General features: G+C 40.4%; 1 protein-coding gene across 1 annotated transcript in view; it reads left to right on the plus strand.

The window, feature by feature from the left end:
- Nucleotides 1–13,896, plus strand: part of PRTFDC1 (phosphoribosyl transferase domain containing 1) — a 90,531-nt gene that overhangs the window by 6,780 nt on the left and 69,855 nt on the right. The window contains exons 2-3 of the mRNA XM_022580529.3: nt 2–108; nt 5,840–6,023. Of these exons, the coding sequence (XP_022436237.1) occupies nt 2–108; nt 5,840–6,023 (291 nt within the window). The remainder of the gene's footprint in view (nt 1; nt 109–5,839; nt 6,024–13,896) is intronic.

Here is a 13,896-nt window from a genome sequence, read left to right on the forward strand (position 1 = left end):
GATTATGGACGACTGGCCAGGCTACGACTTGAATTTGTTCACATACCCACAGCACTATTACGGAGATTTGGACTATGTCCTCATCCCTCATGGCATCGTTGTGGACAGGTGAGTGCTCTTTGCCGTGTAAGTTTTGTCTAGCCCTCTCCTTTGTGAATCAGACGGTACACTTGGGGACCCTATTCTGGAATCTCTTCTATATAATGGTACACAGAAATTTTGTACTACAGAGAATTTGGAGTAAAATAAATCTGTGCTTTACATGAACTAGTTCCTGGGATATCTGTTCAGGGGAAGTGGTGAGAAGGCTATACATACGGAAGATGTTACAGCACAAGTAACAGCCTCAAAATAACAATGTCCTGTACAAACTGATGAAAATGAGGGTTGGGAAAGCGTTTGTCTCACGTTTTTCACAGACTCTTAACCAGGGACAGTTAAGAGGTGACCTTTGCTTTCACAGGCCAAACCCCTGAAGGCTTTTCCTGCGACTTGTATTTATCTCAAATAAGTCTTTTCTCACAGGTCGGCCAGTCTGTGCACAATTAGGTTTTCAGTGGTGATGTTTTAGAAATAGGAATATTTGCAACTTAAAAATAGCAGCACAGAACTGCTTCTCAAGTAGTGTTTCTAGTTCTTTTGGGCCCGTCGACATAGATATCCTCTGGCTCCTTCCTAGCCGATTGGCTTTTCGAAAGCCAACATTTTCTCTCCTCTTCTCAGCCCCTAAGTCACCCTCACTAGTTTTTTGGTTTTCAGAGAGCCCCCTCCAGTTCAGCCCACCACAGCCTTCAGGATTGATAGGTCCTATCCCTTTAACAAGGCTTCCTTAATGCCCCAACTCTTGCCTTTCCATGGACCTCTAATTTCTTGTACAAAGATCAAGTACTTAAGCCTTCACATTTATATGAAAAGCAAGCTTCATGGATTTCAGACTCAGAAATTGGGGCGGGAGAGGCTCTAAGAAGCAGGAGAAACTGAAACTTCGGGCTCCCCGCTCTACCCTTTTCCTTAAGCCGTTGTATTTCTGCCTCTATTTTTTTAAGCTGTTATATTCTTCTGAGTTAAAATTTAACTTGTAAAATAGATCCTCAGCCAAAGGAAAGTTTGAAAAGCACTAGATGGTCACTATTCCCAGGATATTATCTTTCCATCAGTGCCTGTCTGTAAGCAAAAGGAAATGTCATTCTCTCACTCACATTCTAAGATTTTCCACTGGATAAGATCTGCACATTGTGTATTCTCTCAAACTATAGTATATTATTAAAATAAGGTCTAGTTTGTGGTTTCTCACAGCCTCAGGTGGCCTTCCATGGTATACAAGTTTTGATCCTTGAAGGGAAAACAGGTTCTGTGATGAAATAAATGTAAGAAATTTGGCATCTCCCAACTTGTTAGACCTCCATGTTGGCAATTCATATTAAAGATACAGATTTCTGCAAGAAAGGGGAGGGGTAGGGAAGAAATCTGCTTGACTTTAGCAGTTAAAGCACCTTTTCTGTGTAGTGGGTGTCTTTGTACTCAATTCACTTCTTAATAAGTCTCAGAAGCGTTTTCTCTTCACACGAGTTTGGGAACCCCTGGTTTAAACAAATTCCTGCTTTTCTCATCTGAAAATCAATTTATGACTTAAGTTAATTGCATCCTGATTTAGTACACAATTGAATCCTGGTAAGGTTACCAGTTCCCTCTACAGGAGACTTACCCAGTGAACTTGTAAAAATGCATAATCTTAAGCTTTTTGTCTAGAAATTCTGATTCAGTGGTCTGGAGTGGCATCCCAAGAATGCCCTTTCCCACCTTTAAAATGAATTTATTAAGATATAATTTACATACTACAAAACTCACCCATTGTAGGTAAATGACTCAATGATTTTGGGTACATTTTTATGGTTAGGCAACCATCACCACCATCGTTTTACAATATTTCTATCATCACCAAAAGTTTGTTGTCAGTCTCTGCTTCTACCCCCACCATCAGGCAATCACTAATCTGATTTCTTTCTCTATAAATTTGTCTTTTCTGAGCGCTTCATATAAATTAAATCATACAATATCTGATTATTGATTCATCAGTTGATGGACGTTTAGATTTCTAGTTTTTGGCTATTGTGAATAATGCTTCCGTGAACATTCACGTACAAGTCTTTGTGTAGACATATCTTTTCATTTCTCTTGGAGAGGAATTCTGAGTTTCATGGTAAGTTTAAGAAACTGCCAATTATTTTCCAAAGTGGCTGCACCATTTTACATTCCCACCAGCAGTGTTTGAGGGTTCCAGTTTCTCCACATACTTGCCAACATCTAGTATTGTTTGTCCTTTTAATTATAGCCATGCTAGTGGATATATAAAGGTATTTCATTGTGGTTTAAATTTGCATTTTCCTAATGATTAGTGTGCTTGTTAGCTATTCATACATCTTCTTTGGACAGATGCCTATTTAAGTCTTTTGCTAATTTTGCAGTTGGGTTGTTTCTCTTCTTATTGAGTTGTAAGAGTTCTTTATATATTCTGGACACAAGTCCTTTATCAGACATATGATTTGCAAATATTTCCCACTAGTATGTGGCTTGTCTTTTCATTTTATTATTGATATCTTTTAAGGAGAATGTTGGGTGAAGTATTCTACAAATGTCAGCCAGGTCCAGTTGGTATATGGTACTGTTCCTTTCAACTATATCCTTACTGGTTTTCTGCCTTGTTGGATCTGTCAAGTACTGAGAGAGGGGTGTTGAAGTCTCTAACTGCAACAGTGGATTCATCTACTTATTACAGTTCAATAAGTTTTTTGGTACTCTCTTGTTGGGTGCAGACGCATGAAGGACTGTTAGGTCTTCCTGGAGAATTGACCTCTTTTTAATACACTAATGTCAGTCTTTATTCCTGACAGTTTCTTTGCTCTGAGGTCTGCTTTGTCTGTAATTGATACAACTACTCCAGCTTTCTTTTGATTATGTTAACATGGTACATCTTTCTCAACCCCTTTAATCTATCTGTGTCTTTATATTTAAAATGGATTTCTTGTGGACAACATATATTAGGGTGTTTTTTTGATACACTCTGACAGCCTCTGCCTTTAATTGGTGTATTTTGACAATTCACATTTAAAGTGATGATGATTGATATACTTGGTTTAATCTCTACCATATTTGTAACTATTTCCTATTCATTGCCCTTCTTTTTTTAAAATAAATTTATTTATATATTTATTTATTTTTGGCTGCGTTGGGTCTTCATTGCTGTGCACGGGGTTTCTCTCCTTGCGGCGAGCAGGGGCTACTGTTTGTTGCGGTGCGCGGGCTTCTCATTGCGGTGGCTTCTCTTGTTGCGGAGCACGGGCTCTAGGCATGTGGGCTTCAGTAGTTGTGGCACGTGGGCTCAATAGTTGTGGCTCACAGTCTCAGTAGTTGTGGAGCACGGGCTTAGTTGCTCCACGACATGTGGGATCTTCCCAGACCAGGGCTCGAACCCGTGTACCCTGCATTGGCAGGCAGATTCTTAATCGCTGCGCCACCAGGGAAGCCCCTGCCCTTGTTCTTTGTTTCTTTTTTTGTCTGCCAGTCTGTGAAAACTGTCTCCCCCACAATGTGTAGCCTCTGATGATGTGCAGTTTATTTTTCTTGTTTTCCCTTTTAAGTTTTGCTCACCAGAGTTCATGCTTGTGCCTGAATAGCTTAATCTTCAGCCTGAGATTGGGTAGAGATTATACTCAAACACCTTGATCCAGGGAGGCCTCCACTCTTTGCTGATGAATGTGTGTGGGAGCCTGTCAAGCACATTCAAATTTCCAGCCTTTTTCAAGCCTTCCCTGGCTTTTACTTTCCACTGAGCTTTCCGGTGTCTCTGCCGTGTGGGTTTACGGGCTCCACCTTTCAGGGATATGTGGTGGCCTGGGCCCACACTAGTCTCTGCAGTGCATATGCACAGCTTCTGGTTGACTTGGGGTATGTGGAGAGTTTATTATGTGCCCCTCTCCCATGACTGTAACCTCCTGGAACTCTCTGTTAAATCTGTGACTAGTCTGCTAGGTAGTTGCTCAAACAGGACTGCAACTTCAGGATAACGGGACCCCTGGCCCTCCCTGTTCGCATGCTACCAAGATGGCCGTGTTAACTGACGGTGTTCCCCATCGGGTGAGCAGTGCCCCACCCTGCTTGACTACCCGGTTGAACAGTAGAGCAGATTGGGGGCCAGGGAGAGGGGACCATTCTCAGATAAGAATACCACAGATCTGTGCTGTTTCTACCCAGTGTTCAGTGTTTTCATGAATAAATGATTCTCAGTTTGGTGCATGCCTTTGGTTGATTTCCAGAGCACTGAAATAGTTGCTTTTGACAGTTTTGTCTGACTTTCTACTTTCTCTTTGTGAAGAGGATGTGTTGACCTCCTCACTGCATCATGCTGGAAACAAGTGTCCCTTTTTATAGAATATCTGGCATGCTGGGGACTTTCCTGGCGGTCCAGTGGTTAAGACTTCGCCTTCCAATGCAGGGGGTTCAGGTTCGATCCCTGGTTGGGGAGCTAAGGTTCCACATGCCTCATGGCCAAAAAAACCAAAACATAAAACAGAAGCAGTATTGTAACAAATTCAATAAAGGCTTTAAAAATGGTCCACATCAAAAAAATTCTTTAAAAAAGGAATATTTGGGGGCTTCTCTGGTGGCACAGTGGTTGAGAGTCCGCCTGCCGATGCAGGGGACACGGGTTCGTGCCCTGGTCCGGGAAGATCCCACATGCTGCGGAGCGACTGGGCCCGTGAGCCATGGCCGCTGAGCCTGCATGTCCTGTGCTCCGCAACGGGAGAGGCCACAACAGTGAGAGGCCCGCGTACCACAAAAAAAAAAAAAATAATAATAATATAAAAGGAATATTTGGCATGCTGATGTACATTTCGTTGATCATATTTTGAGACACATTACATGAACCCATGGTTGTCATTTTATATGTATATGTATGCACATATACACACACAAATAAACTATAAAAATATATAAAGTATATATATTACATATTTAAAACATATGTGATATAATATTTTATTTTTTCACATCATTCACTTCATCTGTTTTAAATATAATTCAGTTTGAGGTGCCAGTGGGAATATTTTAAAAAGTGTGCCCCTTCGATCCTACCTTCATTCAAGGTTTTAGTGTTGTATGGGTGTATGGGCAATGGACTTATACATATGAAACAATGAGAAAAAATACAATGACAGTTCCACATTAGGTGTTGGATGCCAGCCCAAGGCTGCATCATGGTAGAACTTCAGGAGACACCATTCAAACTGTGATCTGTGGAGATGGTGTCCACTGAGATTGTCCGGAGCACCTCTCATAGAGGTAACGTGTTATCTTCATCAAATATAAGTCAAATATTATTCTTTCGATAGTGATTATGGTCTTGACTTTTCCTCCAGTCTCGTCTAACGTGGTCAGGTGGGTGAGTCATCCTCCATTTCCTTCTTCTTTGCTTTAAAGGGAACGTAATATCACCACATACCATCATAGCCTCGTTAAAGCGAACAGCCAGGCTTTGTAGTGATCAAATAATAGCCTTCGTGATCTTTGACATCATATTTTACACCTTAATCATTTTTTGTGATGCAGAGGAGCAAAAATGTATGATTGATGATGTGGTTATTAGAAATATGTTTTGAACACTTTCTCTTTATCCTACTTTAACAGAGCTTCTTTATCTGTAACATTCTGTCTCCCAAGCCCTTCTCCACATTCTCCTGCATAATCTAGTATGTAGAGTACATCATGCATTTTTGGGGAAAGGAACAAAAATGCTCAGAAGTAGTCATGCTTTAATATATCTTTTAATCCCTTCTTTCAGAATTGAACGGCTGGCTAAGGATATTATGAAAGACATAGGATACTGTGACATTATGGTCCTCTGTGTACTTAAAGGAGGCTACAAGTTCTGTGCAGATCTGGTAGAACACCTTAAGAACATCAGTCGAAATTCCGATAGATTTGTCTCTATGAAGGTTGATTTCATCAGACTAAAAAGTTACAGGGTAAGTTATGATTTACTCCATTTTCATTATATGATGTTCAGAATGAACAGTGCTATAAATCAAAGAACTAATAATATTATGAAGATGAAGCATGTATTTTAATTTGCAAGATACTACAACCTGTAATTCAGATAATATTCTTTGGGCAGGGGGAACCCTCCTATTATATTTCCCATATAGGGAAAGATGATTCAGGAATGATTCATGCTTTTTTTATGGTTATAAAGTTGAGTGGTTATTTCCTGGTGCCTAGTCTCACCAACGGCCATGTTGAGAATGAGTGTTAAGGAAGTCCAGTGAATACAGACGTGTTTCTGCTCTGGATGTCACTGTTGGCCCTGGAGACCTGTGGGAGGGTGTGCCCCCCAGAGAGGAGTGTTAGTACTTGGGTGACTGCAGTCAGGGTCCGGAGGTAGAGAAGTAAAACCTGTAGGGACAATGAGTTATCAAGAGCAATGAGACAAGACCAGGGAACCTCCACCAGTCTGTGCTGGGTTTTCTTGGCCACCACTGGATGGAATTGAGAGAGATTATTCTCCAAAGACGTCTGCCCTTAGCCTTCCCCTCTTTTCTCTATGCTGTTGCCTTTTGTGATGCTTTTTAAAAAAATTTTTATTTATTTATTTATGGCTGCACTGGTTCTTCGTTGCTGCGCACAGGCTTTCTCTAGTTGTGGCGAGTGGCGGCTACTCTTCGTTGCGGTGCGCGGGCTTCTCACTGCAGTGGCTTCTCGTTGCGGAGCACAGGCTCTAAGGCATGCCATCTTAGTAGTTGTGGCGCACGGGCTAAGTTGCTCCGCGGCATGTGAAATCTTCCCTACCAGGGCTCGAACCTGTGTCCCCTGCGTTGGCAGGCGGATTCTTAACCACTGCGCAACCAGGGGACCCAGATAAGCTCTTTTTGATGAACTCAGAGTCCATTGACTAATCACCTAATCATGGGAGTGAATTCCTATTATATTTACAAGTCACACCCGCACGTAAGTGGAGGAGATTATACACAAAGGGTGTGTACATGGTGGGGGGGGGCGGGGGATAGGGATGGGAGGGCATCTTAGAATTCTGCCTACCATTCTCTTTCTTTGACTCAGTTGCCTTTTGGGTATCTGGCAAATTAGTTCTTATTTCTTAAGATACTCTATTTTCCTGATGACCTCTCAGGGCAGGATGAATCTGGGGTTTTTTTGTTTTTGTTTGTTTGTTTGTTTTTGCAGACATCTTAAACCTAATTTATTGGTTTCATCTTCTCTTAAAAATCTTTTCTCTCTTGAAGTGTCTTTCATCCTGATTTAAGTAGCTGTGCTTCCTTCTTAGAAGACTTTTTTTTCTTTTTTACTTGACTCTGATTGTTACTGTATTTTTCCCCAGCAGACAGCTTTTTAAAAAAATCTTTTAAAATCTTAAAAAAGTTAAAGTGAGGTTTATTGAAGCGTAATTTACGTGCAATAGAATTTCCCTCTTTTAGTTTGCAGTTCTATGAGTTTTGACAGATGCATACGGTCATGTAAGTCGCCACAATCAAGGCATAGAAGAGCCCTTACCACAAAAAATGCCCTTGTGTCCCTTGGTAGTTAATCCTTTCCCCAGGCCCCAGGCTCTGGCAACCACTGATCTATTTTCTGTCCCTGGAGTTTTGCTCTTTGCAGAATGTCGTATAATGTAATCCAATATCATGTGGCCTTAGTAAATCTGTAAAGCTTAGCATCATTCATTTGAAATTCATCCCTATTGTTATGTGTCCCAGTGGTTCATTTCTTATTGTCAAGTAGGATGTCATTATATGGATGCGCCAGTTTTAAAATCATTCATCAGCTGAAGGATGTTTGGTTTGTTCCCTTTTTGGGGTGATTATGAATAAGGCTGCTCTAAATACTCCCCTGCATGTTTCTGTATGTACGTATGTCTTTGTTTCTCTTGAGTGAATTTGTCTTGAGATTCCTAGGTCATACGGGGAGTAGACATAAGAAATTGCCCAACTGTTTTCCAAAGTGCTTGAATAATCTTGCTTCCCCACCAATGTGCATGAGAGTTCCAGTTGCTTCACATTTTTGGCAACACTAGGTATTGTCAGGATTTCTTTATTTTCTTTGTTTTTTTACCCATTCAGCTAGCTGATGGTATCTCACTGTGGTTTTAATTTGCATTTCCCCGGTGAATAATGATGTTGAGCATCCTTTCATTGAGTAATCTTTGCTTAATTCAAGGTCAGGAAGATTTTATCCTCTATTTTCTTCACAAAGTTTCCTAGTTTTAAATTTAGATCTAGGCGTGTGATCCGTGTTGTGTTAACTTATTAATATGGTACAGATCAAGGTTTGTTTTTTTTTTTGGCAAGTGAGTGTCCACTTGTTCCAAGATCATTTGATGAAAAGACTGTTCTTTTCCATTGAATTGCCTTTGATCTTTGACCGGAAATCAATTGACTGTATGTGCATGGGTCTATTTCTGAGCACTCTGTTCAGTTCTGTTCATCTACGTGCTTATTCTTTGGTCAATACCACACTGTTTTGATTACTGTGTCTGTACAGAAGTCTGGAAATCAGGTAGTATGTGTCCTCCAACTTTGTTCTTCTTCATAACTGTTTTAGCCATTCTAGTTGTTTGTCTTTCCACATAAGTTTAAAAATCATGTTGTTGATTCCTACAGCATAACCTGTGTTCTGCACAGGTGTATCTGAGTTACATGCTTCTTCCTGGGACGCATGTTCAGAAAATGACGGCGTTAGGATGATCTGAGGGTGGAATTTTTGGTCCTACGATGTCAAATGGTCATCCATCAGATTTGCACAGGACCAGTTTAATGGTTGGGGGTCTTGAATGATTTGACCTGGGCAAGACTAACTCCGTGTTCCTGAAAAAACAACTGTACTATAGCAGTCCATATGTCAGAGGTGTTATCTATAGGGGGTGATGAAAGGCGTCTTGTGATATATTGTCTAAGCTACGTGAAGCTTGGAGGGTATGCAGTTTTTGAAAACAAAGCAAGCTTTGTCAGTGAAGGCAAGTCACAGGATGTTATTTGTTAAGCACGTTATAGTTGAAGGGATCTAACTGATGACTGCCCTTGGTTTCACTATTATATACGGTAAGTTTTTCTTTGAATTTCAATTTCCAGTTGCCTATTGCCAGTATATAGAAATACTACTGATTTTGTGTATCAAATACTATGACTTTTCAAAACTCTCTTATTAGTTTGAATAGCTTTTTTGTAGATGCTTTTGGATTTTTCTATGAACACAATCATTTCTTCTGTGAATAGAGATGGTTTTACTTCTTTCTTTCTAATTTGTGTATTTCTTTTTATTGCTTTATTGCACTGGCTTGAACTTCCTGTACAATTCTGAATAGAAATAGTGAAGGAAAGCATTCTTGCCTTGCTCTCAGTCAGTATGATATTAACTGTTGCATCCTCAAATTTTTGATGTATTGTTTTCATTTTCATTCAACTCAGACTATTTTCAGATTTCCTTTGTGACTTCCTCTTTCACTCATGGATTATTTTTTGTTGTTTAATTTCCAAATAGTTGGGGCTTTTCCAGAGATAGTTCTATATGATTTCTAGTTTAATTCTGTTGCAGAAAGGATACTTTGTATGATTTCAATTCTTTTAAAGTTTTTGAGTCTTGTTTTATGGTCCAGAATACTGCCAATCTTGCTGAAGCTAAAAGCATTAGGATCCATGTGAGGTTAAACAATGTTGCTAACTCTCACTGTCCATTTCTCTAAACATCCTCTATTTCGTCAATGTTTTAACCTAGACGCACACATTCTAACACTTACTATCTCATGTTTATGTGATACTAGTTCTGAACAAGCGTTTGCATTTGTATAGCTCCAAGACTATTGTGATCATTTTTGCTGCATCTCGACAGATATTTTCAAGTCACCGTATTTTTTTCCCTGGGGATAGGGCTATGGGGGCGCCTGCCCAGGGTTCTGATGAAGGAGGAAGGCAATAGTAGACTTTATTTATTATTTATTTTTGGCCGCGTTGGGTCTTCCTTGCTGTGCGCGGTCTTTCTCTAGTTGCGGCGAGCGGGAGCTACTCTTCGTTGCGGTGCACGGGCTTCTCATTGCAGTGGCTTCTCTTGTTGTGGAGCACGGGCTCTAGAGCACAGGCTCAGTAGTTGTGGCACACAGACTCAGTAGTTGTGGCTCACGGGCTCAGTAGTTGTGGCACATGGGCTCAGTAGTTGTGGTTCACGGGCTCTAGAGTGCAGGCTCAGTAGTTGTGGCGCATGGGCTTGGTTGCTCCGCGGCATGTGGGCTCTTCCCGGACCAGGGCTCGAACCCGTGTCCTCTGCATTGGCAGGCGGATTCTTAACCACTGCGCCACCAGGGAAGCCCTAGACTTTCAGTCTTTACCACTAGCGTCCATTCTCACACACAGCGCATTTTAGTTTTTGTCCCACCCTTAAATCCTGTAGGAGCCAAGGATAATTGTGGTGTCTCTTCTCTTCCCTTCTTACAAAATGTCCTTCCTCTTGTCCATCACCAAGGTGACGCAGATCATCTCCTGAGAGGTGACCTCACGTAAAAGCCTATCTGCTCATTCAGAGCCAGCTTTTCCCCTGATTAAATTCCTCAGAAATGGGTGGAAAACCATATTCATAGACCAGGCTATGAGGTGAACAGCCCAGCTCTCTGCTCATAGAGCGTAAGCTGTCCTCATCCAGAGGTGAATTCATTGCCCTCAGTTTAGTCTTGAGCTGACCATCCCTTTACACACTTGAGCTCCTTCAACATTCCCGAGGACAGAGACCTATTAAGACACCACCAAACAAGGGGAACAGGGCTATAGCTCATTTTCCTCTGAGGGTATCTGGTGCTCCCCCATACCTCCAAACCGACTCATCGGGAGCAGACATCTGGAAAACATCTTAGCAGAAACAGTGGCCACCAAGGTGTTCTCTTCATTCCTTTAGAAATTTCTGGAGGGCAGTCAGGACTCTGTGGGCTGTTGTGAGTGCTGGTCAGAAGCGTCATGTAGTTTTACTCCCTCCTATCCTTCTGCTCTGTGATTCTTTTTAATTTTTTTTTTTTTTTTTTTGGAGGAAAAAAGTTGGAAGTTCGGTTTACTGAGAGGCAGTGTGTCTCCTGGTCACAGCCATCAGCATTCATAGTTCTCTTTAGGGGCTCTTTTCCCAGGAGGGGTCCCAGTTGTTTGAGCCCTCCACTGTTTACTAAGGGACCTTCCTGAGGGATGGATGGTCCAGATATCTCAAGGCTCTAGGCAATTTGACTTGTCTTTGTTTTGTATTAAACTTCCCGTAAGACATGAAGTGAATTTGCATGAGTGATACCATCTAGACGAAGATTACTTAGAAATTAGCATTAGGCTAATTCATTGGAGAGCATGGCCTCACATACTCCTGTTCTTTAAATGAATTGAGAGGCACTGGCTGCCTGAATTCCTGAACATTTCAAGTTTTCCTTCCTCCTTCCCTCCGTTCTTTTTTCTTTCCGTCCTTCTTTCTGTCTTTTCACTAGTGTTCATTTAGCATTTGCCAGATGAATTCATTATCTCAGTTAATCCTGAGTGTAACTCTGCCAGGTATCACTCATCTCTTCTTTTATTGATGAAGAAAAAGAGGCTTAGAGAGGTTAATTAACTCACCTAAGGTCACACAGCCAATAAATAGTAGAGATGGCACCAGAGCCCAGACCCATCTGTCTCTCAAGCCTGTGCCCTTTGCAACATATCACATTTCCCACAGTTTTTTCTAAGGTTTTCCACAAAATTTTACTGTTTCACGAGTTACTAATAAAGGAGTTGGTTTTTTCCCTAAAATATATGTAAGACAAATATAAAGTTCATATATACAATTATCATCATTATGCAATAATTTGCCTTTAAGAAACGGTGGCCTTACTTGAGAAAATCTGGAAGTTGCATGAAGAAAGAACTTATTACATGTATTAAACCCCATATGCCCACAAATGGCTATACTTTGTAGCTTGTCTTATAAGAGCAACAAAACTAGTGAAAGTATTCAGTGTTTATTTTATTTAACAAAGAATCAAATATCAATTATTTCTCATAAAAATGTTTTTGTCTCCGGGGCCTAATTTTTCAGCTGATCTAATAATCCAAAGATAACACTACATTACATGAGCACCTATTTGTGTTACACCATTATGTTACACATTTAAAAAATATTTTCTTTTTCTCAAAGTAATACATTCAAGTAGGTTAACAACCCAAACAAAGAATTTGACTGTGGTAGTTTTATGGAATAAACATAAAATCCTCTTGAAAATCCTCTTGCTACAGACATCTAAAAATGCTAGGTGAATGTAATAACTTTTAAAAAGCCTTTTAAATGCTTATTGGAGCTCACGAGAAGGTAGGGAATATCCAAGGGGCAGGAACGAAGATCTGAGAATCAGCGCATAAGTGTGAACTGGGGGCTCCCAGGAGGCAGGGTTGGGAGCTGTTGTCTCAGTAATCTGGCTTTAACCCCCATGGAGAGGCAGATGGTAAAGGCTTGGACCCATATAAAATGGGAAGTTAGATGAGACCCTCATGCAAAGCCAGTGCCTTCAAAGGTATATGCCCTTGCTGAAAAAAAATCCATCCTTTAGTAATGGAAGACCCTAACAAACTAGCTTGTCCTTCTTGGCCTGGCCTGGAGTGGGAAAGTGAAATATCCTGTGGGAACTTTTAAACAGGAGTCTGTACCTCATCTGAGTTTGAGGTTTTCGTTTACTTTACCTGCATCATCTGGGAAATTCCAACCAGAGAATTTAATATTAAAATTGGTCTCAGACCACACTACTCCCAAATTCCCTGGTAGAAGCAAGTGGAAAACCTCTCTGGAGGGAATATCTCAACCTAGGCAGGATTCCACGGATAAGCCTCATTTAACCTGAGCTCACACACCCAAAGCACAACAGATGCATAGAAACAATCTACCGTAGGCCAGATTGGCTGGCAAAGTAAATAACAAAAATAGGTAAACAAGCTATGTGAAAGAGAATATAACATAATTATGCTTAACATGACTAAGGACATAAATTAAAGGATTTAAAGGAAAGATAAGACAACACGAGAAGAAAAAATAAATGAGACCTTTGGGTAGGGAAATTATAGAATGTCTAGCAAGGAAAAAGGTACTAATTGAATGGATAAGAAAGTAACTTGAATGATAAACAGATTGAATGTTGTTATGGGTATGAATTTTGAACTGGAAGATAGATCTGAAAAACTATCTAGAAGGTAGCATGGAAAGAGATGGAATATAAGAAAGAGAGGATGGGAGACATGAAAAATTGAGTGAGAAGATCAAAAATGTGTCACCTAGGAATTCCATATGGAAAGACTAGAGAGAATTGAGGAGAGGCAATTTTTGATAAGATAATGCCGAATCACATTCTAGAGCCGATAGGAGACGTGAATATTCAGATTCAGGAAGCACAGTGACACCACAGGTAGACACATCCTGGTGAAACTGAAAGGCAAAACCCCAGAGTCAAAGAATGGATTGTAAAAGTAACTGGGGAGAAAAGGAAAATTGCCTTTAAAGGAATTACCACTATCCTGTCAACAGACTTCTCAAAGGCAACAGCAGAAATCAGAAGATGTGGAGTAGTAGTATCATTTTGAGAGAAAATAACTGTTAACTTAGATTTTCATTCCCAGCTGATCTTGAACTCAAGCGTGAGTGCCAGATAAAGACTTCAGTAGTCATGTTCTAGAAGAGTTTCCTGATAACAGATGCTGACTGAAAACATCTCCTAATTTATTTTAGTATATTTAGGGTATATTTTAGTAAAAAGGAAATTGAACCCAAATGAATAAATGTGATGCAAAGAGATTGACAAGCATGTAGGTAAATCAACAAACTTTTGATTGGTTCAAATAATTGATGAAA

The sequence above is a fragment of the Delphinapterus leucas genome, chromosome 2 (assembly GCF_059928025.1).
Source record: "Delphinapterus leucas isolate spDelLeu-1000000601 "Yukka" chromosome 2, BTC_Dleu_Yukka2, whole genome shotgun sequence".
In the NCBI taxonomy this organism is placed as follows: Eukaryota; Metazoa; Chordata; class Mammalia; order Artiodactyla; family Monodontidae; genus Delphinapterus; species Delphinapterus leucas.